Source organism: Aulonocara stuartgranti, assembly GCF_965226115.1.
Source record: "Aulonocara stuartgranti genome assembly, chromosome: 7".
NCBI lineage: Eukaryota > Metazoa > Chordata > Actinopteri > Cichliformes > Cichlidae > Aulonocara > Aulonocara stuartgranti.
The window spans coordinates 26,755,879-26,782,481 of record NC_138945.1 but is presented as its reverse complement, the minus strand read 5'-3'; the positions used below and the strand labels follow the sequence as shown (position 1 = coordinate 26,782,481).

The following is a 26,603-nucleotide window of genomic DNA, read 5'->3' as shown; positions in this document are numbered from 1 at the left end:
TTTAATGTAATCTTTACCATTTTTCATGGAATCTGCTAAAGAAATGGGAACATATTTTGTTTTGGCAGCAGTCTGCTAATAACAATGTGTCTAAAAAATACAATTTAAAATAAGTTCTTTGCTAAGTTGTTTAAGTGCCTAGAAAATAATTAAATCCATGTTTTCTGGAAGGGCAAAGTTAGACTGACTAACACAGTCTGATCCATTACAGTCAAACAGATCGTAGGTAAAATGTAAAATAAAAACATAGATAAGCTACAGAGGACTACAGAGTCGGGGGATAAGGAACAGTAGGAATGTGAGCCGTTAACATTAAAAAATATTCTCTCATCTTAGGCACTTGGAGTTTTACATTTTGAGCATTGAATTTGTTTTTATACTGGACCACGAGGAACAGTTGACAAAACGTCCTTTTCTCAGGAGAAAATTTGTATTTTTCGCTTAACCGTGGCTTTAGCCTTTCTCTTCATCAGAATATACTGTAGTGTATTATTAAGCTGGTCCTGAATCCTTGTGCTAGTCATGCTTTACGATGCCTGGGACAACTTTCTCAGTTTTGCTGTTGGCAAGATCTTATTGCAGATTCCCACCTTGGAGCTCATCCCTCTGAATGAGTTACCTGCCTTGTCCTGTTGTCTGAGTTTAATCCAATTCCCACGAGATCTCAAAGATATAATTACTTAAGTGCACCCATCATCTTTCCCCAAAGACACAATTTCAACAAGATTTGTTAAATACTTCTTTGTTAAATAGGTCTCCTTCCTGTTATTTCCTCTGCATTCGCTGGCTTATCAATTAATCAATCAGTTTCCTCTGGGTGCATACATGATTATTTAAGTCTTTCCCTCCCCCTTTTAGCACATTTCTAACTTCTGATTTTGACACCACTGATCGTGCGATTCTAAACCTAGAGAAAGTTTAACTGGACCTGGCATTTCTGCTACTTCACTCAGTTTTATCATATTTCACTGACAGACATTTTAGTATTCATGATAATGATTCGATACCTTCTTCTGCTTCATCTCTCTCCCAGGTGGGATACCTTTAAAGGTCAATCATTGGACCTTTTCAGTTTTAATTTGAAGTGATATCAGGCCATCTGCTTAACTTTCTTTCCACTGCTATGTGAGAAGCTTTACTTCTCTCTCATGACTGTTTGGCTTCTTTTTTTTGCATTTGGGTTTTTTTACAAAGTGGATTTGTTTAACTTTCCACCATCTCAATCCTGGCAAACCTGACATTGTGGTAATCGGCCACAGCTCATTTACTAAGAAGGCCAGTCACTACATTTTCCTCTTAATAGACCACCTCTGAGAATCTTGACCTCCATTTGAGTTTTAAATCTCATATCACTTTTTGTGAACGTTTACCTACTTTTTATATTTCCACATATAATTCAAAATTCTCAGTGTATCGTATATGAAATTTCACTGCAACCCTCTTAACTTGCATTACCTCTATAACCTGTATAACCTGGTCCAAAGAGTAGCGGGTGATCCCTTTTTGCCACCAATCATCTCGCACTAAGACAGCTGGAATAGGCTCCAGCCCACATGCAACCCTGAATTGGATAAGCAGAAGAAAATAGATGGATGGATGGAATTCATTTCAAAATCTGTCATTATTTTACTACCTTAAAAGAATATTTAAGGTACCAGCATGTTGTTCCAGTTCTTCTACTCTGTGTTTAGTCACTCATGTCTGCGAGCCAGATGTTTCTGCTTCTGGGTTTTGTTACAATCTGAAAATGTATTGATTAAACAGTTTTGTATAGCAGCTCTTCGGCCTGCTTAATATAAAGGATCATTTTTGCGCAGCTGCCAGCTTGCCTAATTTAGCTCACTAAATATTCACAAAGGAGCTGATGCAGATCTCCATTTCTCACAGTTAATTTTGACATCATATAATAGCTCTTTGCATACACTTTGCAGCTCAGAAGAAGTATTGTCTCCAAATGCTGATTATGGGATAGGCAGAGTTACATTTATTAATAGAGCCTGACCCGATACATTGAGAGCAATATTATTATTACACTGATTATCTTTGGAGGCTAGTAGCACGAAATTGGAGTAATCCAAAGATATAATTGAGGTCATTTCGAAACCGTGTCACCATTACATGTTTATTTTTGTCACACGTCTCACTCGGAACAGATTTTGATTTCCAAATGAAAAGTTGGGCATGCTTTTTAAATTACAGTACAAGAATCTTACTTCTGTCTAGTTTTCCTTCTTTGGAAGCTCAGCGGGGTTCATGAAACTTTGATTAATACTTAAAAATGTGAGTTTGCTTCTCTGGACACTTTTTCACAGAGTTCTAAAAAGTAAAGTTTATTTATTGATGTCAAGTTTGATCAGCTTTCTATTTGGGTTTTAGCAACGAGAGGTTGCACTGGAGTACTGCAGAAAATTAGGCCTTTAGTATACTTTCCAGTGTTCTAGATAGAAAGTCCGTCGGGGAAAGATGCAGAAGCAAAATATGTGGGTTGAATGTTACCAGAAGACTTTGGATGAAGTATAAAAACTCCGATCCAATACACAAGTACTTCTGCATAGATTCCAACATTTACAATAGGAATGCCTTGATGTTAGGAAGTCCTTCACCTTAAACCATCTTTAACTGCCCGTCCCTCAGCACCACGCCAGTGAATACTTTATAATTATTTTTAAGCTGTGTTTGGTGATTTGCAAGGAGTTTTGTTAGGTTAGGAAATCGCCAGAGTTGCCTTCATAGCCAAGCTTATATTAATAGACTTATTACATTAAATGGTGTAATTTCGAGTGTGGATAAGGAAACAAACAATAGTCTTTTGTGAGAAAGCCCAAGTTCTTGCAACCGTGGGCACTGCCTTGTGTTTCCTTAAACAGACTGTTTTTATGGTGTTGCAATTACAGGTTGTAATAAACTGCTTTTACAGACAGACGTTTTGTTTCTGAGTGTTACAAGTTTGAAAAAACATGTAGTTCATCATTTGTTTAGTTTGAGAAATCAGTTATAAAAATCATTGATAGAAAAAAAGGCCTCGGGAGCTTCTGAATCATCACCCTTCGTTAATTTACCACATGAACCAAGTTTAAACACAAATGTGTAATTTAAACATTTGTATTCAAAAATATATACAGTGACCACCCTGTTAAAGAAAACCTCTAAAACACTTGCTTAAAACTAAAAGTACTGGATTACTGAAAATTCAACCACTGAAACTATTTTTTTTCTTACAGTAAATTAGAAAAAAAAAACATAGATAGCAACAATAATAATTTTTTTTGATTAAAGAGCTGGTGCATACCGGTGGATTCACCATTACAGAAACATAAAGAAAGATTTTGGTAGTTGGCAGTACTACATTAGAGCAGCTGTGACGTAAACCTTACACTGGGTGGTGATCTAATAAATTTGTTAAGCACTGTATAAACCGATTCCAGATTGGCACAAGGTAATGCAAGGTCATAATAGCGCATGGATTGGCGCCAGATGAAAAGGATAGCCCTTGGCTAGTTGTGTACTTGTTTCTTTCCGTCTACCTTATGTTACACCATTCTTATTAAACTTTTAACCAAATGCTGCAGGCCATGTTTGCAGCATTCTGGACTCATCATGTCATATCCAAGAGAGTATTGTACCTTATTGCATTGTATTTACTGTGCATTAAAGTAGTAGCACTTTTTTTTTTAAATATTTTATCTTATAATAACCTGGAATTACACAAATTGTTGTCAGTGATGTTATTGTGCTTACTTTCTTTTCTTTTTTTGTCTGTTTTTTTTTCCAGGCATGGGAGTCTAACTCAATAAGTCTTATTCATCCACGTAAATCTCTCTTTGTCCGCAGGCACGAGCATTTTTTTTGTCTGTCAACCTCAGATGGGTTGTAAATGCGATGACATGGTGCCTACTTTGTTCTGAATCCCTGTTTTCTCCCTCGATCCTTTCATTTATCCACACTCCCTCTCTCCACCTTGTGCTCATGTAGATTAGAGTTGGCATTTGGCTTCTGGAAATCCCAGGTGCAGCAAGCACAAGTGCACTTCTCCAATTGTCCTTTGTCTTTTGACAGAGCACAGCGCTAAGACGTTCCCAAGTCGAGGCCAACATAAGGTTAACAGAATGCTGATTTGATCCTAGTCACCCAGGAACTCTAAGCTAGCTTGGCTCGACTCGCCCGCACTCACATTTTTGCGAATCTAAATCTCAAAAACCAGGTTTTGTCTTGCTTAGCAGAGCCAAACAAGGAGTTTTTGGAAGCGTTGCCGTTTCCTCTTAGCTCAACATCCAGGGAAATGTGTTTTAATAGCCTGCAGCCTCTTTGGGTGTCTTTCCACACTTAGGATTTGATTGGCAGCCCAGGGGCTCAGGCAGTATTACCATAGTTATCTCACTGCACCACATTCCTAACAGCACTCACAGCCACAGGAGCTGTCTGTCACGCTTCTTAACTTGCAACCTATAGAGTTCACTCATAAAAGGGATAAACACGCAAACAGTGGCTATACGGGTTTTACAAAAATCTGTAAGCAGCTAGGTGATCTCAATCAAAGCTGGAGGTGATACAGGCAAGCTATGGTTAAACTGCAGAGAAGAATATAGTAGTTTTCTGCTATGTCACAGTTTCACATTGATAACACCGCTGTTTTCTCTTACTGCCCTAAAAAGAGCGCAGGTTAGTTTTGAAATGTTTAAAGAAAGGAACGAGAAGGTGTTTCTTAGGTAACTTTTCTTGTCATGCTTGTGGCTTAATCTTTCTACCGTGGTGAAGAGCAGCAGTAATACTTGTGTGCAGCTACTTCTTTGATTGAAGTCAGTTCTCTCTTAAATAAATTAAGAATAGTTTCCAGAAGTGCGTCTTTATGTTTTATTCCTGTACCGACCTCTAATGTGCATCATTACTAATGCAGGTTTTTAATAGTCTCACACAGTCTTGTCCACTTTGAGCAGGTATGAGACCAAAAAAAGTCAGATATGCATGTAAGGCTAATGAGTGTTCCCCTCTTTCTGTGTCTGCCTTAGAATCTCATGGGATGGATCTGTTTGCAGTTGCAGTCCATGAGTTCGGTCATGCCATCGGCCTGGTGCACACATCAGCCATAGAGTCTATCATGAGACCATACTACCAGGGTCCCGTGGGAGACCCGCTGAAATATGATCTACCCTATGAAGACAAAGTCAGAGTCTGGCAGCTCTACGGTATGAGGTTTCCATTCCCTCTGCATACCGGGGTGTGTGTGTGCGTGTGACTGAAACAGAAAAGGATTGACAAGTTGTGTAGAGTACTGTTATTGATTAATGAAAACGTGGCTGGAGTTAATTGGACCTCTTTATGGCATATGACCTTATCACACCATTCCCTGATATACAGAGTATCAGTGAGCTGAGGGGAGACTAATGATCATGAGCTGAGAATGAAGTGCAGGAAAGAATGTTAAAGGACGGGACAGAATGGAGGAGAATGAATTGAACTAAATTAAAGATAGACAGACACTAAGACAAGACTGCTATATTTGGTTGTAATAAAAGAAACACGTACAAACGATGAACAACTGAGCAAGCAATTTTTAAAAATGTGCAAAATGTTCAATTCTTTCTGGAAATTGATGATTTTTATGTGACAATATAAGTAATCTTTTTTTTTCCTACATGAAGGAATAAAACAGTGTAATTTTTTGCCACGTTTTGTTTTTCCTCTTCAAATGAAATCACACGTATCCCTCTCAGGTGTCAGAGACTCAGTTTCCCATACAAATCGACCAGGAAACCCCTCCCAGACAGCTGAACCTCCTGTTCTACTGGACCTCCCCGAAAACAGATCCACACTCCTGTAAGTAGGACACCTGGTGTGCTTTCAGCACAGTGCAAATAATTTAATGATTCTGGTAGCCTAACACATAAATGATACACTTCAACCTTTCATCTTCTCTCTTTCTGCTTTTCTGGCCTTCTCAAACACACACACAAACACAAAATTGTGGTTTATTCTTTTTACAAGCCCCCTTGGGTCTTTCTGTTCACTGCACTAAAGATGTTGGAGTGGAAAGTGTAATAAACGTCCCCAATAGATTCACCCAGAAAAGCAAAACTAAGTAAAAACAGCTGCTTGCTACCTGCAAAAGCTGTTTCTCACAGCCCTGCCAATTTAGTGCTTTCAACAGCACAACATATCATGTTCCAGATGTGGTCATTAGATTGCATATTATTCTTATTGCATAATAAATTGCACATTATTTAACCATTTAAACTAATGCTATAGTCCATAATAAAGAATAAATGTTTTAATTGTTAGCCCTTTTAGCTAGATTTTATGTTTCATGCTATATTGAAAGCCGCCTGCTACCCGCTGCTTCCTGACCTCCATGCATACACACAATTTAAAAGCATTTTAAAACCAATGAAGAATAGAAGCCCATTTTCCATCAGTAATATTGGCCTTTCACTGTCCTCATCACTCACTTTTCACCCACTCCATGTTATCATGATGCGTGGAAAAGCTATATCATGCTTGCCAAGGGTCACAAATGCTGACCACTATAGGCAGCAGAGTTTCATTAAAAGAGCTCTGAATAGAGATCTTTGTTGATAACAGGAGAGCTCTCGCCCTCCCACTCACAGTGGCAGGTCTGTAGTGCTATTGCCTTGATAATTGGCAGGCTGACCACGTCAGTGCTTTAAATCACTTATTAGCTTGTGGGATAAATGTTCTGAAAGACCGCACCGTTTCAGTGTGACAGCATTTCACCTCATATTTAGCCCATTTAATTAAAGCACATAACATGCACATTTGTGCACACATTCAGAACATCTCTCATTAGATGAGTACGATCGTGACATTTTTCTATATGCAAACAGCTGCAACTCGGTTGGATCGTTTTGGGTTCCTTTATGTTTTATGTCTAGTGGGTATGCGGCATAGTAGCGAATATGATTGTAATTGTAGTAACTTCTTTACTACAACCTTTTCCATCTTTTGTCTTCATTTCTTTTTTTCTGCTTCTTATTTTTTCACTCAGACTGGCACGGGATGCTCCAGACAGATGCACCAGTCACTTTGATGCCGTGGCCCAAATACGAGGGGAGGCCTTCTTTTTCAAAGGTATTCAAATCTGAAAGGAGAAAGTCAGAGTGTGTGTGTAATTATGATTGCAGGATACAACCTTCCCAGTCCAACAAATGGTTAAATAATTTAATACAGTAAAACTAATTTGTTATTATTCTTAAAAATGGCCAAATATGGAGATCTGAAGTTACACTTATCAAAGATGGACACAGAGCAGCTTTTAAAACATGCTCTTTTCTTAGTTTTCCTTGGTTTGTAACAGTACCCAAAGGGCTGTTGCTGGTTTCCTCTTAGAATTCGTACATAGCAAAAACCTTGAAGATATTTTCAGATCAAGTTGAAGTTGCGAGAAGACATTATGTTTGCATTTGTGAGGGTCTTGTGCAGAAGTCTTCTGCAAGTTAACTGAGTCCTCTGCATAAGGAATGCATATTTGCATACTGACCAAACAAATTAAATAAAAAATAAATAAAGGAAATGGTATATGACAAATGGCCTAGTAGATGAAGGCAAGTCTGAAGCCCCAAAGCTCTCTGTTGAGCTCAAAGAGTTTTCTTCTTCTTCGGTCATGTTCTCTTAATAATGCACACACTTGGTGGTTGATTACTTTCCCCGTTTCTTTAATTGTTAGCAACACAGGAGGGAAAACCATACATTACTTCAGCAGTTCGCGCTTCGGAACAACAGGAACAGGAAGTGAAGTAATCTATAATCACCAAAATAAAATCATTTTCAAAATAAAATGACAATCAGAAAACGTCTTTCACAACATAAAATAAATTAATATATTTACTCATGAGAACACAAATCTAACACTCTCATTTTGAGCACTCCAACAGTCGAGGAGTTGCTTTGTTGCTGGATTTATTTTACATTTCTTTGCGGTTGTTTTGTGTTTCTTTGTCATCCTTATTTTTCTCTCTGAGAGTATCTTGTAGGTCTGTCATTTTAGGGCTCTTTGGGTTCACTTTGGTGTCTCTTCAAGATCAAACTGTGTCTGTTTGTAGTTTTGCAGCCGCACATCTTGATTGGAGAGTCCTTTCTTAGAGTCTCAAACTGATTCGCTCGCTCGCTTGCATTTTCTTACAGTAATTCCCCTGCCATTGCCTGAGTGTCTGAAGCCATTAACTGAACTCCATGAATCTAAATTGAACTAGTGAATGGTCCACCGGCGATTCCACTTAAAGATCAAAGGATGCCTTGCCGTTCTTCTAAAGGGAGAGTGTACTTTATTGTCCAACATCAGATATGGAGAAAAAGTGTTTTCCTGGATGAACTGGGTTTTGATTGTTGTTGCAGTTCAATGTGCAACATTGAACATGTGGCGAAAAACATGAGTTAAGAACATATGGTGAAGTTAGTGAGGCTGGGCGTGGGGCCGAGCGGTGGCGCCAGCAATCAACAGGAAGCCAAATCATGTGTGTTTCTATGAGGTTGAATAAAAGGCTTACACACTATCACAAATTCTCCAGTCCAAAGAAAATGAAGCCCAAACTGGTTGATGAACTGAATCTACTAAGCATAAAAAGTGATGTTTCTGGGGCATTAACCAGTCTGTATGGTATATTGAAAAATCAGTGGAGCAGCATTTTTGATTTTTGTTTTCTCTTTCATTTTTCATAAGCATACATGATGTTTTTTGGCTACGCTCAACTGGATAATAAATTGTTTTCCTCCTAAACTCAAGCCAAATTTTTCAATTTCCAGTGCTGCTAACTGGTTTATCAAAGTAGTTCCAGAAGAATCAACAGAAGGTAAAAAGTGCTGAGTTTGTTAATTAGCCAAATTGAAGGAGTAGCTAGCTTTTGTGATGTGACTACTGAAGATACAGCACACTCTGTGGCTTTCCTTCTAAATAAATCCTGCAGAGTATTGTTAAGAAGTTCTTATTGATCTTTACTTGCTATTTCTGTCCATCATAGGGAAGTATTTTTGGCGGCTAACTCGAGAGAAGCACCTAGTATCTCTCCGTCCTGCTCAGATTCATCGTTTCTGGAGGGGCCTTCCTCCTAATCTGGACAGTGTGGATGCTGTGTACGAGAGACCAGGGGACCACAAAATCGTGTTTTTCAAAGGTAAATCTATGTAACTTTATTCGATTACTCAGTCTGTGTGTTCACAAGTTGTTTTTTTGCTTGTTTGTTTCATTTAGTTTAGTTTGTAATTGTGTGGATACATCCTATCATATAAAAGGTTTGATTTTAACCTCTATGTTCATCACTCAGGTTTAAAATACTGGGTTTTTAAAGACAATAATGTAGAAGAGGGTTACCCTCGTGCAATCAGTGACTTTGGCTTGCCACTGGAAGGAGTGGACGCCGTCTTTGTTTGGCTGCACAACGACAAAACCTACTTTTTTAAGGACAACCGCTACTGGCGCTACGATGACCACTTGCGACGTATGGACCTGGGCTACCCTAAAGACAGCTCACTATGGAAGGGGCTGCCTCCACACCTGGATGATGCCATGAGGTGGTCTGATGGTGAGTAGACATAAAAACCAATGTTTATTTGTATGACTTTTCATCAAATTGACAGAAGTTGGCTTGCTGCCTGTATAATCAGTACTTCAATAAAACAAATCACTGAATGACACAGCAAAATATATACATATATATCTCACTGTTACTGTAGTGGTTAATCCACCAGTATGCACAAGGTTTAAGACTAAATTGTTTTATAAAAAAGCTTTAAAAAAAAGCTTTTTTATATTAAGATGTCAAATTACAGTTATTGACTTGTATTCTCGAATAGAAAATCCCCCAGTCATCGCTGCAGATGGACGCCCCGCCTTCAGCCTGAAGTTTCTTCCTGTTAAAAGGGAGTTTTTCCTTCCCACTGTCGCCAAGAGCTTGCTTATTAATGTAATCTGATTGTGTTTCCTCAACAATCAGATTACCCCTCTTATTGTAGGTCATTTTTATTGTGGCACCTTGAGGTGACTGTTATTGTAATTTGGTGCCATATAAATTAAATTAATTAGAGTTTTCAGAGAAGTCCAGTTTGCTAAGTATAAAAACATGAATTCATTTATCTTTAATTTAATAAGGTCTAATAAAATTCAGATTCATGCACATTTATTAAAAATAATATATATATATATATATATATATATATAAGTATTAAGCGATTTCTTTGCCTGCCATGACACTTAAAGTTGAGTTCAGGTGCATGCTTGTTTCTGCTGATCAGATGTTTCGACAACTTGACTGAAGATTTGGAAATGCACACATCTGTCTATACATTTTGTTTTCTATTTTAAATCTTTGGTTTTTAGTTTTATTATTAACATATCAAGCAAACATTTTTTCACTTTGTCACTATGGAGTATTGTGTGCAGAATTTTGAGGTGAAAAAACAAATTAAATCCGTTTTGCTTTAACATGAAAAATGTGGAACAAGTGAAGTGCTGTGAATACTTTTCAGATGTTTTTTAAAAGAGAGGCTTAAAGAGCTTTTAGAGGCTCCAGAGGGGCTCTGAAACTCAGGGAACATTTGCATTATTCTGTGCATCGTTCTGGAGTCGTGGAGTTTGGGAGATTTGGAGAAATACATACAGTGATATGTTTTATAAAGCAGATCAGCCCTTCAAAAAATAAATCCATGCTCACATGTTCAGACTTTTGTTTTTAATGATTAAAGTAAACAGACACGCACATTCATCTACACAAAATCTCACATTCACATACAAACTGTACACGAAAATGTGACTTACAGATACACCACAACAAGGAGCCAGAGCCCCATAAAAGGTGAGCTGGGGTTATAGTAAATGTAATGTAAACCCATATATTTACCTTGCCTACGGACCTTTTGGATGTTACTTGCTGAAGTTTCCAGACAACAAACTTTTTAGATTACAGACACTGAACCAGGCTACCAGAAACGGCTCGCGAGGCAGGCATCCCGGCTTGCCGAAAACAGCCTTGACCTTTACACTGCAAACACAGCGTAGAGTTGTGTTGGCTGTTATGAATCCACAAGATTCAAGTAATCAGTGCTGCCACTGTGAGCTCGGTGGACATGGTCAGATACGCTGGGAACAAACCATCTGAAAAAAGGCTAAGAAGGGATGACAGGATCTCCGGTTTAATCAAGAAGCTCCAGCTGAGAATGTTCGTGCTGCATTAGCCGCAGCAAAATCACCATCATGCTGTCGATCCTCTTCTGCAGATCCGTGTTCTGATGCCGCTCTGGCTGCTGCTGCTCCAAGATGAAAGTAGAGTTTATCTTTGGAGCGGTCACTCTGTTCGTCTTCTTTAAAATACTTGAAAGGAGGTAGAGTGTGAAAGAAGGCAAGGGAAGCACTGTTGATTTTACCTCGTTTGGGCAGCCATGCATTTCACAGACTGCCCTCATTGCATCAGCTCTCGGTTCAACATCAGTTATTATTCTACAGCCATCGGCCGCCCTGGTAAGCCCTCTTATCACTGAAACAAGGTCTCTTTCTGTCTCACATGCAAACACCAGTATACACAGCATAAACACAGAAGTGCACTAAGGGAATCATGTAAATAGGCACTCTACTGATCTCCTCAGACTAGTAACATCCTGCATTTTTTACGGCACGTTTAGTTTTTTACTTGATGTTAGTTTTTGATTTGAACATCTTAATTTATTTTACTTATCTCGTGTATGCCTACACATTTTATTTAAGTCTTAATTAAGAAGCAATTGTGTAAAATCTGTTAGCTGTGTCACTGCATACAGACAAAATTAGCTTAGTGAACTTTGGATTGTAACATATGCTGGTGGAAAAAAATCCTAGAGGATGCTTTTTTGCTATTTTCGCAGCAGTGATTTATTCCACACTTGTGTGTGATTAGCAACACGATTGGCTGGATTATGTTTCCCAGTTCAGCTGTAATTTAGAAGATGACTATGTGTCGTGCAGCAGCCATCTTTGGCATTTAAGAATCATAAATAACCACTCATCACTTAAACAGAGTGCTCAGTTTCTTTCCCTTATTTACATCTGTGTTATTAATTCTTTCAGATTTATATTATTTTCTTTATGATAGGAATTTATTATTGCAGTTTTAGCATTTGGTAAATTCGTGTGATTTATCATTTTGCCAGAATGCACATACTCACAGTCGATAAAATACTCTTAACTACTGTTCATCTTGTGATGGGAACACACCACCTGTGAGTTTCTTGACTCACAGGTGACTGACTCAGACTGACTGCACTAACTCTCAATTAGTGAATGTTTGGAAATTATTTCCATCTAATTTATGAATGTGGACAGATTGGAAGGTCGTTGCGGACTGTTTAAGGGACACAGTTTATTGTCATATCATCACTCGAAGTCGCTTGAAGGACAGCAGCTGAGTCTGAGTGGTCATACACCTGGTCCTTGTCTTTGAAGGGACGAGACTGCAAGGTCATTGCACACAGTCGCAGGGATTTTGGTCACACCCTGGTCTCCAGCTATTATTTTCACTAGTGTGAATGTAGCATAAGAGTTTGTAGGAGAGTGACCACTTAAGCGCTGTTCTGAGTGTGCGTGCCGTCCTCACATAGACAGCAGCCTGCACTTCTTTTTTACTTACTGGCTTTCTCATTGGCCACAGCCAGTACTCCAATCTTTGGAGAGTGTAAGTGCTCAACAGTTGTCACCGAGTTGTTGAGCATGACAAATGTTTCATTGCAGCAGCACGGGCACTGCCTTCTGTTTGTAGATAATTAGTCCAGTTCCAAAATGCAATTATGGTCTGTGACATTTTCTATTTCCATGCTGGATAGACAACAGAGGTATTGTTTTCTGCTAACCGCCCCAAATTAGCTCCCAGTGTTTATGACATATGGTTAGCCACTAACCCTTCAGAGTCACTTGACAGCTATTTGAAATAGTCATCAACAGTTACCGATGACCTTTTCCCAGACATAGCTCAGCATATTACCAAAAAGCATCATTCCACTTAATGTTTAACCAAGTCAGAAGTGCTTGTTTTTGCAGAGAAGTGCAAGCTTCAGCGACTATTGGGATTTGCTAGACACTATGAGAAATAAGTGTTTCATACTACGCTGTGTATTACACAAAGAGACATAAATATCAGGTGTCAGATGTTTTTGTGACACGTGCGTTGCCTGCCTTTGTTTGAGTTTTAACCAGAAGCTGGTTAATCTAGTACAAGAATCAGTCACAGAGTATTCCTGAAATGTCAGTACCATCGTCAAAATGATGGGGAGTCTCTGCTCTCATTTATAAAAAGAAAAACGTTTGATTACTTTGCATTTAAGATATTCATTTTTAATGCCCTCTGTGTGCAAGGATAGCTGTCGAGCGTCTTTTTAGCTTTGTCATTTTTTTGGTCGTTATAAATTTTAAATCATCGCAGAAAGCCTGATCTAATATTTACACACAGAAATTTAAATGAACGGCTGCTAAACCAAATAAAACAGCTCAAATACATACTGTGTGTGTGTGTGTGTGTGTGTGTGTGTGTGTGTGTGTGTGTGTGTGTGTATGTCCCTCCCAAGCCCACACTCCTGTTAGTTTCTCTGAAAGTGGCGAGCTTTACGCGAGGAGGTGGGATAATGTGATCATTTCTGGAGCATGTCACGCCTGAATGTGCCATGTCAGTAATGTTTATGGACTGTGTGCATCTGTGCCTGTAAAACATTCTGGTCTTTTACCTCCTGTAAAAATGTTGAGTACCTTCTTTAAGAACCACACACGTGAAAATATAAGCTTGTGCGAGCTCACTGCTCTTCCAGCAGAATTATGGTTGGCATTAGCGCGGCATTACCCATTGTGATGAGGCATTATTAGTTTGTACTGACAAAAAAAATCTTAATAAATAGAGAATTCATTTTCAAAAATCTGGTGCTTAGTGTTGGGTATGTATAAAGAAATGCACGCTTTTCTTTGGCTTTGGGGTTTGTAGTATGCACAGAATAAATTAACTAGTAGACTGAATAGTGTGACAAGTTTATTCTAAAAGTAGCAGTTTTTGATTTCACATTGAAAGTGTAAAGTTTTTGTCTGCCACTCTTAAAATTTCTTTCACAATTAGAAAGCGTTTTATGATAGAATTTAATCACAGAACAGCATGCGTGGACAATAATATTAGACTTAATGAGTAAAAGACTATGAAATCAGAAAAGCAGCTGTCAGTTGGACAATTAACAATAAGCCGATTTTGACACCACATCCATGCTTTGATAATTAAATGGAAAAATAATAATAACCTGAAACAAAGCCTATGCTATGTAAGTCTACAGGCACTAGGTACACCCTTACTACTGCCATAGGATTAAAAGGGTAAGTAGCTGCCAGGTGCTGCTAATCAGATGCACTTGATTAATTGATCATCAGCGGGTGTGAGCACCTCAATTAAAGCCGACATTTTAGCAGTTTGCTGGTCTGGAGCATTCAGCCGTTAACACAATGCCAAGGAGGAAAGACATCAGTAATGATCTCAGAGAAGACACTGTTATTACTCATCAATCTGCAAATGGTTATAGGGCCATTTCCAAACAGCTTGAAGTCCGTTATTCAGAAGTGGAATATATTCAAGACAGTTTCCAATATTCCCAGGAGTAAATGCCCGGGAAACTCACTCCGAGGTCAGAAACTGCAGAAAAAAATCCAAGAGCTACATCTCAGCCTCTACAGGTCTCACAAATCGTGTTAAATGTTAAAGTTCATGATAGTAAAATTTGAAAAAGACTGAAGCATGATTTGTTTGGAAGGGTTGCTTTGTTTCTTTTATGTTTGGTCATAAGCACCACATTTGGCAAAAATTAAACAGAGCGTCAGAGCACAAACATCTAACACCAGCAGCAGGACAAAGAGCCCAAGCACATTAGCAAATCTACAACAAGTTTAGCTGTAAAGAAAAGAATCAAGGTGTTGCAATGGCCCAAAGTCCACACCTTAACCTAAAATCCTGTGCTGGGACCTTAAAAGAGCTATGCATGATCATAGAGATAATATTTTAGGTAAAGTTCTCCAGAATCACACCACCAAAGTATTATATTAACAAGGTCCTGACATTTGCTTTGACTAGGCAAACGCTTCAGAGCTACAGATGATCCTCAGATGCAGGAAAAGGGTTGCTTGAAGTTCCTAAATGGTTATTAAAGGTCAAAAGCAAACAGTAATATTTTCTGGTAGAGAAAAAAAATTTTTACTTTTAGTTGCATTGTTTTGGAAGCCTTTGTGAAGCAAAGCCCCCTGAAGAATGTGTCATCCATTTGGCTGTCCATATTAGGCTTTGATTAAGCACTTGTTGTAGTTAAAACTGGCACAAAAACAGCTAATTAGCCAGAGGTACTTGGTTGTGTTTTTCAGGCCACTCTCAGCAGGAGTGAGCAACATTACTGATTTCCCCTGCAGCAACTCCCAGCTGAATGTGTGGAAGCTCTTTTCCCTGTCAGGTGTTTAGAGGTCTGTGTTGCATCTGAGTTGTTACCAGCTTCAGAGGTCCTACACCAAGCTCTGTGCTGTGCATAGCAATAGGCAAATCACACAAAAGGTAAGGCCCCAGCAAATCAAAGCTTCATGTTAGGGCACATAGGAATGTGTGCATTTATATAAACAAGAACACAGACAGTCACGTATACTCTATATACACCTTTGGGCATTGAAACTTAAGCTACATCAAAGCTTTTTATCTGCCTTTAGGCTGTTTCCAATAGGATAAGGAGAGAGAAACGAAGAAGATGGGAAGATAACTCATGGTGAGCAGCAGTGAGAATAGAGTTGAGGAGAGACACAAGCCATGGAAGAATTCACTTTTAAGAGCTAAGAAGAAAAGAGAAAAGACTTGATGTGAACAATGCTGAAGGGGACAAAAGCAGCAAACGAGGAGCCACATCAGTTATACGCTTGTCTATCTCAGTAGATTCAGATTTTATGCTCCCAAGCAACTGTAGAAGCATGTCTGAGGGAGGCAAACTTATCAAATTATTGTGCTGATCGTTACCTTACATCACACCTTACAATGCGTGCTTCTTTTTTGCATAGTGCATCACATTTGATGTAATTCTGGTCACCTAACATGACACAGATATCAGCGAGAAGCAGCTAGTGGGGAAGATGTTAAACGGTGCATAACGTTAGCTCCACGGGTTGAGAAAAATGTCTCAAGTGTGTCAAAAAGTATAGTATGGGTTTCTGTAAAGCTGTGCTTTTGTGTGTATCAGGTGGGGTTAAAGTGGTGTACAGTGTGACCTGAAAAATGGTCCTGAACAAAACCGTCTACAGCATGTGAACAGTATGTCAAAGTCGTGTCCTTAAGAAACAGGAAGAGATATATGAGACATTTGATCCATCTACTGTTCACTCAGGCCTCATCAGAAATGGTCTCAGTGAAAGGATGGCTGTCCAAAAGTCCTTCTTAAGGAAGTGAAGCAGAGTCCACAACATCTGGACTGAAAATCAGTGACAACTGATGATTCCAATTTTCAAATGTTCAAATTTTTTGGTTTATCAGTATGTATGTGAGTGCCAGAACCTCTTCAAAAGTTTACTTTTCAATGGACTGGTGGCTGTCAAGAAGCCCGTCTTAAGAAAGAAAAATTGAGGTGTGCCAAATTACAGAAGAAGTGGATTGAAAATTAGATGAAACAGGTTTTATGGAGTGACGAATCCAACTTTCTGACTCAAAAAGTTGTCGAAGGAGGTCAAGAGAGCATGGTTTGGGGCTGAATTTCAGCCACTGGTGTTGGAAATATTGTCAAATTGATGGAATTGTGAATGTAGAAAAGTACTCTCTGTACTCCACCATTTGGAAAGTGTCTGGTTGGCACCAGTTTCATTTTTCAGCATAACAATGATGTACTGGGAGAGCGGTAAAAACATACCAACAGTATCACTCATGGATTGGCCTCCCCAACGGGCACATTCAAAATCAAAACTTAATGTTCTTGCATTGAGGTCACTGCCTGCTAACCACTACACCTCCGTGCCACCCTAAGTTTATTCTGGTTTCTATGTTTGTATCATTAGCTCAGAATACATTTGATATATGCTTGATTTTGTACATTAAACTTAAAACTCATTATGTATTGCAGCAGTGCACACAGGCAGCGCTTCACTCCTGACAAACTGTCAAGGCTGGTTTTAATCTTTACGTTTGATCAAATGCACATTTTTAAAACTCTGAACATCTTTTTTTAACTTTTCTGGAAAATTATAAGCAAGCACTTAATAAACAGTCAGTTTGCTCCCTTCCCAGTTTTTAATTCCTGCAGCTTTTAGTGCAGAACCTCAGCCTTCATAACATCCGCGTCCCTGACCAGATCACTGGAACTAATAGCCCATTATGTATGAACTAACAGGCACATTTCCTTCTTGGGATGATTAACATTTTCCAGTCATTACTTTTGTGCAGGCTTTAACACAAAAACGGGGTTTTTTTTTTCCTGTTGGTCTCCTCGTAAATTCCAAGTCATTGTGGGTCATTTTGGATTTCACCAGTGACATCACACGGAAACTTCTATAATCCTGCTCATATATTCACTTGCTGTGTTTTTAATACAGTTACTGCAGCCAACTTTCCACCTTACGTGCGATTTAGTATTATATTGTTTCTCTGCTCCATGTGATCTTGTTCTGTTTATTCACATCCAAAAATATAACAGTATCAACCCTGTGTCCTCCCCCTCCCTCCCTCCCACTCTCTCTTAAGGCTCGTCCTATTTCTTCAAAGGGAAGGAGTACTGGCGAGTGCCAGGCAGTGACATGGAGGTGGAGGCAGGATACCCCCGCCTCATCGCAAAGGACTGGCTGCTGTGCACAGAGATGCAGTCGGACTCTCCGGACACACAGCCCAAAAGCACAGAGACGAGAGTCAACGTGCAAAATCACCCAGATCACGCGGAGAACGGATACGAGGTGTGCTCCTGCACCTCGGACACCGCATCGCCTTTAGGCGTCCGCCCATCCCCGTCTCCCGTCTGGCTGCTGCCGCCACTCTGGACGCTGTCACTGGCCCTCCGCTCCGAACTGCTATGATGCTAAAGCATGGGACACAGTTCTCAAGCTGGGTGCAAGAGTTTAATTATTAGTGAAGGGCCAGTGGACACACACTAAAGTACAAACTGGAAATTTCTGCTCATATAAGTATTGATTGGTATGTTTTTACCATTATTTTGTTGTTATTTATTTCACATGCCATTTGATGGTCATCTAAAGCGCCTTGCAGTTTGGGATGTACATACCAGTATCATACTATCAAACTAAGGTACCCCTGACAGGTATCAATGCATCCACAATGATAATGTTAGTGCCGTACTTGACAAATTGTTATATCTTTTTTGTTTTAGGTTTGTTTTTGTTGTTTTTGAATGGCTAAAAAGGCTTAACGCTGAGAAGACTAAATGAGTAGAGATTGTTTTTTTCATGTGCACCAAGTTTACAGCAATAATGAATGGCATTTGTTTGATGTGAAGTGGTTAAATAAAATAGAAACATTTTAATAAGTGACACCATGGAATCTGGTAATGACAGACATTTTTGAGAAATATGCTTCCTTGCTGAGAGTTTGATGAGAACATTTGCTTTAGAAAGACCAGGAAAAGAGGGGAATAGCTAGCTGACCTCAAGCTCATTGAACTAGCATTGTTTTTGTCATTTACAAGTCATTTACTTGCTTCAAGACATTTTTTTTTTTACCTTCCAGCATAGCCATAAATATTTAAACACCTATCTTCGCATCTAACTATCAGCAAGAGAGTAAAGAAGCATATTTGCCAAAGAAAAAAATTGTGCCTGGAAAGTAAAACTTCCTACCAGGCTACTATATGCCTTTCAAAACCCTGTCCGTCAAATCTATTTTTTTATCTTTCGTTTCAGCCTGACTGCAGTTAACATGATGGCGAAGTTTAGGGTTCTGATTCACCTATCCCGGAGAAAAATAGTATTTTTACGCAACCTGATATAAAAACCCCACAGAACGGCTCAAGCCAGGGTAAAGAATGACATCCTGGGATATAAATACTGTAGTTAGACAGTTGACTGACACCCCGGCACATATCGAGGCAGCCTGGCAAAAAAAAAAAAAGTGCCCTGTGGATGTGGTGTAGATAGTTTGTAGATGAATGGCCCCTGTGGGATCCTGACAGCCAGGCATAAATGGCACGCTGGATGGCAACAGGTAGATGAGTGGCATTTGAGGTTGTAAACAGGCAGGCAGGTGAATACCACCTGCTACAGCTACATGCAGGAAAGGGCACTCTGGGATTTGGAAAACAGACAAACGAATGTTATTCATGGCAGAAAGTCTCTCTCACGGTTGCTTAGTGCCATTATCCTTGCTTTGATCCTTTACCTAAACTCCCACACTCTTTGAGGAAATGATGTTCATATATCTACACAAAGTCGTTATTTTCACCAGAAGCATTCCCTGCCATTATCAGAGGCAGCATTTGCCTCTGCTTTGTTGTATTTTTTGTAATTAATATGGATAGATTGTGAGTCCATATTTGCTTTGATCAGATTACAGCTCACGGTTTCAATCCCAAGTTCCTCCTGGTGACATCATTGAAAAACCTCACAAAACAGCAACCAGGTTTATTGTTGCTGGTATATTTACCTACAGTTTAAATATAGACACAGATATATTTCAATGGAGATGTTCCATGGGTACTTCAATCCAAGTGGACTGTGTATATTTCAAGCTGTGTTTTCTAATGTAAAATATTTTTGTAGAAAAAACATTAAAGAATCCGAATGACTTTATTGGATGACTGTGGTGAATTATTTCAGCTACTCGATCATGTGGGCGGAGTGTGCAATTATTGAGCGGCACTTGAAAAGACGCCCAGGTTTGGAGGTTATGCACTAACTGATATCTGCTCTCCATCTTGCTAATGTTCTTAAGCGTGTTGTAATGGTCTCTGCTGCACATTTCAATATAGGTCTGCTGGCAGAGACAGGCAGCTTTATTGGGGTGTGATGGTTACTTTCACTTAGCCACCACAGAAACTGCACGGCACATTGTACTCACTCAATCTTGGCATGTAATAAGCATGTCATAAGCATTTTTATGTAACCTCTAATTCTATGACTCTATAGGGACCTATAAGTTGGAACAACTGGTTAAGAAAAAGGATGGATGTCATCCTCAAAAGTTGTTTGTAGTTGGATTTTTTATGGTTATTATTTTTAAAAAGCTCATAAGAGTAATTCTGGGGCGTTTAAGCTGTTAGAATAGATCCAAGTGGGAACAGTAATCACAGAGAAATAGCATAAAATGTTTTGCTAGAGGTGGCACGGTGGTGCACTGATTGGAACTGTCACCTCACAGCATGAACGTTTTGCATGTTCTCCCTGTACCTGTGTGGGTTCTCTCTGGGTACTCCATCTCCCTCCCACAGTCCAAAGACGTGCACATTAGGTTGTTTCTTAGTTGGCCATAGGTGTAAATTTGGGTATGGGTGATTGTCTGCCTGTCTACCTGCTACCCTGAATTGGATGGATGGATGGATGGATGGAATATGGTCCTGGATCCTACATCCTGGCATGTAGCCCTGAAGGATTTTACTGCTTGTTTTGTGAGCTGACCAGAGGGGTTTGCCAGAGTGTCATCGATGGTATCTGCCACCCTTTAGCTTTGCTCCTGGGCAGATGATTATACAGTGTATACACTTTTTTTTTCATGTGAAGTACAGTGGAGGGGTAACCTACTTAATCCCTCTTTATCCAAACACGTTTAGGTCCTGTTATGCTTTACCCATGAGTGGCTAAGATAGACACTGAAGGTAACTGCAAAAAAACAAAAACAAATGGCTACATACACCCCCGGGCCTCGGACCGGTACCGGTCCGTGAGTCGTTTGGTACCGGGCCACGAGAGTTGAGGCTCAGGTGTGAAATGTATGGTGTTCAGGGTTTTTATCGGTTTTCAGCGTTATTTTGTTATCGTTTTTATCGTTTTTATCGTTAACTCGGTTTTCCTGGGTCTTTTCACGTGTGTTATGAATAAATCTTCTTTTTTTCGGTACCGGTACTAGTTTTATTTTGTTGTATTTATCCGCGACACCTTAAAGGCCGGTCCGTGAAAATAATGTCGGGCATAAACCGGTCCATGACGCAAAAAAGGTTGGGGACCGCTGACATACTGCATACATATAATCTAGGCCATTGGATACATTAGCTTATTAGCTTAGATTACATTAGTTTATCAATAAATAAAAAATAACTTCAGAAAATGGGTGGTGCAGTGGTTAGAAGGGGGTCTCACAGGAAGATTGGGTGCTGGGTTTGAATCTGCCGGCTAGGTAGGAGCTTTTCTGTCTGTTTTCTCTGTACCTGTGTGGGTTTTCTCCAAGTGCTTTGGCTTCCTTTCACAGGAGAGATGAAACACTGTCTAAAAACATGCATGCTAGGTAAACTGGTGATTCTAAATTGCCCTGTGATGGACTCACAGTGACCCTGACGTAAACAAGCGATTAAGAAAATGGATGGGCTCCGACAACAGTTCCAGATTTTTCTTTAAAAGTTTATTAGATATGTGTCCTCACAGTGCCAAATCAAATACTAAGAGCGACTGACCAGAACACTTTGGCCTGGAGGGCTTTGCCACACAGAAAAAAAAAATAACTACATTTCGGAGGTGACCCAGTGAGTGTAATGGTCTCGGTCTGGCTACCAATATAAGAATTGTCTGGCTCTGCCACTGGCAATGAGGCCAGCAATGATGGTGACAAGTTTCACCCTCACCTCAAAATTACAGCTAATAATTTAACCTCCTGGGTACAGATGACCTCCACTAGCCTTCATTCTGTCTTGAGAAAAGTTTTGTTTTCTTGTTTTGTGTAAATGTAGCAGCCATTATTTCCCCCGCAAAAATGTTTCTGCTTGATTATTGTGTGAATTTTCTGTGCTGTGTCCTGAGATTACGAGCATAAACACAATTTCCTTTGTGCTTTGCTGTACACGCTTGAGTGGTGTTAATTAACTAGCGTGGCTCATCAGCCACCAGGAGAGCACCTGCTCCCGGGGGCAAATGCAGGAGCAGCAGGACGGGTCATTTTTTTAACAGCTGGCCCAGCTGACCCAGTTTGAGCTGGAGCCAGATGATGAAGTGATGATGAAGTCATTGCTTTTCTAAATTTACATTTTTATCAGCAATTCTACATTCACTGCATCACAGCTTGTATCGATTGGCCAAACACTAAACTATTTCATTTTCAAGCTTTCTCTGTCCCCTGAGGTGACCGCCTAACTGACTGTATGTCAATCACACATAAAATATAGCAGGCAGGATATGTCTCACTTTATCTGGATGTTTTTCCACAAGAAAAAGAACAAAATAAAGAAATTACAGAAACACCAACACACCAATGGAGGGATGAAACACCGTCCAAATATCATTTTGATAAAAGTGTATACTGTAACTGTGAGATTAATCGGCTAAGAATCCAAACAACTACGAATACATTACATCATCTCTGTCTGATGTCTGTGGCCCCGCGACCCAGACAGTTGTTAAATTCACACATTTCGAGACACCACGCTAAGTTCAAATGCAATACCAATGGTCTGTGTGGACGAACTGATCTGTGGAATTAAACAGCGTGTATATATGTAATTGAGTGTGTCCGCCATGTAAAACTGTTCCTGCAGTCGCTGCACTGTGGAGAAGTGATCCTGTTAACAGGCTTGGCTCTCAGCTGATGCATGGCATTGCAGTTCAGGGGGAGAAAAAACGAAAGAGCCTCAAAAGGAGCTGGCTCAAGCGTGCATGGTGTGAGGGAGAGAGAGGGAGTCATTTGGCAGACCTGTCAGGCTGGGCTGTGGCAGCCCTCTGCTGTCACATTCCACTATAGGTCATATTGAATTCAGCTCCCACACAAGCCGGGGGAAATGGCAGGAAGGAAGGATGCAGCCGTTCATTTCTGCAAAGTCCGAAGTTTGCGAAGAAGCGCCGTCACCGCTGCTGATGTGTGGTGTGACAGAATGACAGAGTGGCACTTGGGAGACTTCACCTCAACTTCGCTGGTGTTTGTGGATGAGAAAATTAGCAATGCGTGAAGACACACTGTCGTATTAGTAGTCTGAGCACAAAAGTCTCAGATGGGTGAGTAACAAAGCGAGAATAGTTTGTGTTTTGTTAGTTTTTGCCTTTGGATAAAACTAATGACAGTATTTTTATGTTTATTCTGCCACAGTTACTTTTAAGAGAAAAGCAGAGCTTATATTAAGGTCTGAGCACAAAATAATAATAATAAGAAGAAGATACAAAAGCAGTGAAAGGGAGAAGAGGCCACCTCATAACAACTGCCATGCGTGGTGGTGGACACCTTGCAGTCATTGAGTCGACCGTGAACTCCTCTTATACCAAAGTGTTCTAGAGTCCAAACTGTCTGGAAGCTAAACCTTGGGTCACGCGGCAGGACAATGATCCTGACCACAGCAGAAAAATCTACAACAGAATGGCTGAAAAAGGAAAAGAATCAAAGTGTTGCAAAGTCCCGACCTTAACCTGATTACAATGCTGTCGTAAGAGAGCTGTGTATAAACAAAGCCCACAAATCTCAATGAACCAAAGCTGCAAAGAAGAGTGGGTCAGAATTCTTCCACAATAATAAAGTCGTACAGCAAACAAACTACAAACTACTGAATCATGGATTGTACTTCGTTTTTCACAGTACTGCAGAGGATCCTGTGAAAACGTTGTTTCATATAATCACTGCAGTCGGTTAGTTGGCCATTTTTGTACTGGGCACACTGTGAACTGCCAAAGCTGATCACATGGCACAAAGTGAATGATGCTGTGTTTTTTAGATGGATTTAATATTGTGCCACTGGTGACGCTCATGACATGTCAGCTCTTTAATTCGGCTCAACTCATCCATATCACTAAGTGCTTAGATAATGAGATGAATGTTGTATTTTGTTGAGGGAGACACGAATCCATCAGGTTTCTTAGTAAATCCAGCATGCACAGTACTTGGACCCTACTACACAGAAGCCAACATAAGCAGTGAATGACTTCTGGAACGTGATGCTATAGAAAAGCTTTACATGCAGCCCGCGAATACCAAAGTCTCACTTGGGTCACTCACTTCTAATAGATTGTATTGAATTTCCTTCAGATTCTCAGTTTAATTATGTGGCCTAACCTATTGGCAGGGATTACAAACTCAAGCACAGCTTTGCAGTATGCAGACAAAACTGTTATGCTGATCAAGTGCGTAGTGGTAGCAAAGATGGATTTAAAAAACCAGTGACCTTCACAGCAAAATTGCAAGCTATCCATCTGTGTGGAAGGTTGAAGAGATGAGCGAGACACAGTGCACATCACCTGATGTTAGCTAAGTGAGGAGAGAGCTTGGCAGACGCACCTGTCCTCTGGCATACAGTCAAGGGAGCATCATGTTAGTCATATTGTGTGATACTGTTAATAAACAAAGGTGTGTACAGCTCAGTATTTCCCAGTCAGAAAAGGAAAGAAAGAAAACATACAGATATGGGAGATATGTGCATCTGATATTTATAAGATCACAGCCAGCATGGTACACAATCACAGTTATTTCTTTCAACTGGTAGGAATGATGTGGACTAAAGGCCTAAGTGAGACCCTTATCCTAAACCTCTAAAGGTAATGCAAAAAAATCTAAGAAAAAAACAGGATGTACTTCTGCATTAGAAGCAACTATCTTAAGAAACATCCTACTCAGAAGTCTTTTCTTTAGTCAGAGTGAACACCTGAAAGCCTGTGTGCAGAACCCTAATGTGGGCCAAGAAGAACCAATCAATCATTCTGTGGGAACCACAGAGCATGCTAAAATATTCAAAAAGAGAGCAAATCCCCGCCGAGGCAACACCTGCGATGGTGGCTGGTGGGTTGCGTGCAGAGAGATACATCAGCTGTCTTGTACACCCAATCTTCTCTGTCACAGTGAAAATACACTAAAGGGGGAGACGAGTCAAAACTGAATTAAGTTTTTCCTTTTTAAAAAAAAAAAGGCAGCATGAACCCAGCTCCAGCGTGCTGTCAGGGGTGCATCATTATGCAGACCTGTACATCTCTGTGAATGTAGATTGTTTTTTTGGCTCAGGAAAACCACCATGACTAATTAATGATTTCATGCAACAGCACTGTTGCAGAGTGCTGCAGCAGCATTATACAGTAACCGGCTGATATCTAGCCAAAACATGTTATAGGTTTTTCCTAGGAAATGAAAATAAATAAAAAAAATCTTTTAAATAAAACAAAAAAAACAACAACATTATTCCTACTATTTCACAATTTTTCTCCACTTCAGCCACCCAAGAGCCATTTTAACAACTTGTTGTTATTTCGTAATAGTGCTATTGACTGCATTTGCTAAGTGAGTGTTGCCATAGATTATTCCACATAAAATAAACGATAGGAATAAAATATGACTTTGTCCTGATGTATTTGTGGAGATGCACGAAATATTAAAATACTGGTCTTTTTTTTACGGTCCTCTACTGCCCTCCTCTGGTAGTTACAAATATGCCTCCATCAATCCCAACACAGATTTATCACTCTGTGCGGTCTGGCTCTATCCATTTTTTGATCTTGGCTGACACTGGGTGACCCAGAGTGCTGACCGGTTGCCAGTCCATCACAAACAGAAAAAGAGACTAACTATTCAACCTCACATCCACACCTAGGGTTGATGTGTAATAAGATAAGAAAAACTATGATTATTTTTTTATTATTTATTTTTTTGAAGTTTTTTTTTGTTTAGATGTTTAAATGGTCTCCCTGTGCCTGTGTGGGTACTCTCTGGGTCCTCCCAGAGTCCAAAGACATGTGTGTGAGGATAGCTGATGGCTCTGAATTGACCACAGCTGTGAATGCAAGTGTGAATGATTCTCTGTGTCTCTGTGTTAGCCCCATGAAAGACTGGCAACCTGTCCAGTTGTCATGGACCCGGGCCATGTGGGCCCAGTATTCTCAGTTTTTGTATGTTTTGTATTTCATCCCCTAGTCATGCCTTGGTTCCTAGGTTCTTCTGTTAAGATGTTCCTTATTTGGTTACCTCCTGTGTGCCCCTGTGTAACTGTGAGCCCTCGTGTTTTATTCCATGTCTTCCTCAGCCCGTTATGTCTGTGTTTTCCCCGTGCTCTCTCTCCTCTGTACTTCCTGTTTGACTCTGCCTGTCTCCCGTCAGTGTTATGTTCACCCCGCCCTGTCTCGTTATGGTTATCTGTGTCAGCTGTGTTCCCCGTGTGTTCCCCGTGTGTTCCCACTTTCCTCGTTAACCCTCTGTGTATTTCTGTCTGCGTCTCCCTCTGTTCGGCGTCGCGTTCTCCCTCATGTTGTGTGGATCTTCCTGTGTCTACCTGCAAGTGTTAGTTTACTTTCCCCAGTTTAGTTTTGTATTTCCTGTGTTCTGCCGTGCCAGCATTAAAGCTGTGTTTCTCGAGTTCATCCCCGTGTCTGTGAGTTTTGCATTTGGGTCCTCCTCCTGCTTGCCACACAGCGATCCATGACACCAGTGCTTCACCCACACTTTGCCCCATGACAGTTTGAATCAGATGTTAAAGCGTAATGGACAGTACAGGGCCTTTATTGTGCTGTAAGTGAAAACTATTATCCTGTTAACACAATGTCTTTTGGA

At 40.0% G+C, this 26,603-nt stretch overlaps 1 protein-coding gene across 1 annotated transcript in view; it reads left to right on the top strand.

Moving 5' to 3' along the window:
• mmp17a (matrix metallopeptidase 17a) overlaps positions 1-19,741 on the top strand; it is a 110,284-nt gene extending 90,543 nt beyond the window's left edge. Inside the window, exons 5-10 of the mRNA XM_082542414.1 lie at positions 5,007-5,183; positions 5,712-5,814; positions 7,001-7,083; positions 8,970-9,122; positions 9,273-9,530; positions 17,691-19,741. Of these exons, the coding sequence (XP_082398540.1) occupies positions 5,007-5,183; positions 5,712-5,814; positions 7,001-7,083; positions 8,970-9,122; positions 9,273-9,530; positions 17,691-18,016 (1,100 nt within the window). The 3' untranslated portion in view covers positions 18,017-19,741. The remainder of the gene's footprint in view (positions 1-5,006; positions 5,184-5,711; positions 5,815-7,000; positions 7,084-8,969; positions 9,123-9,272; positions 9,531-17,690) is intronic.
• Positions 19,742-26,603: the final 6,862 nt, after the last annotated feature.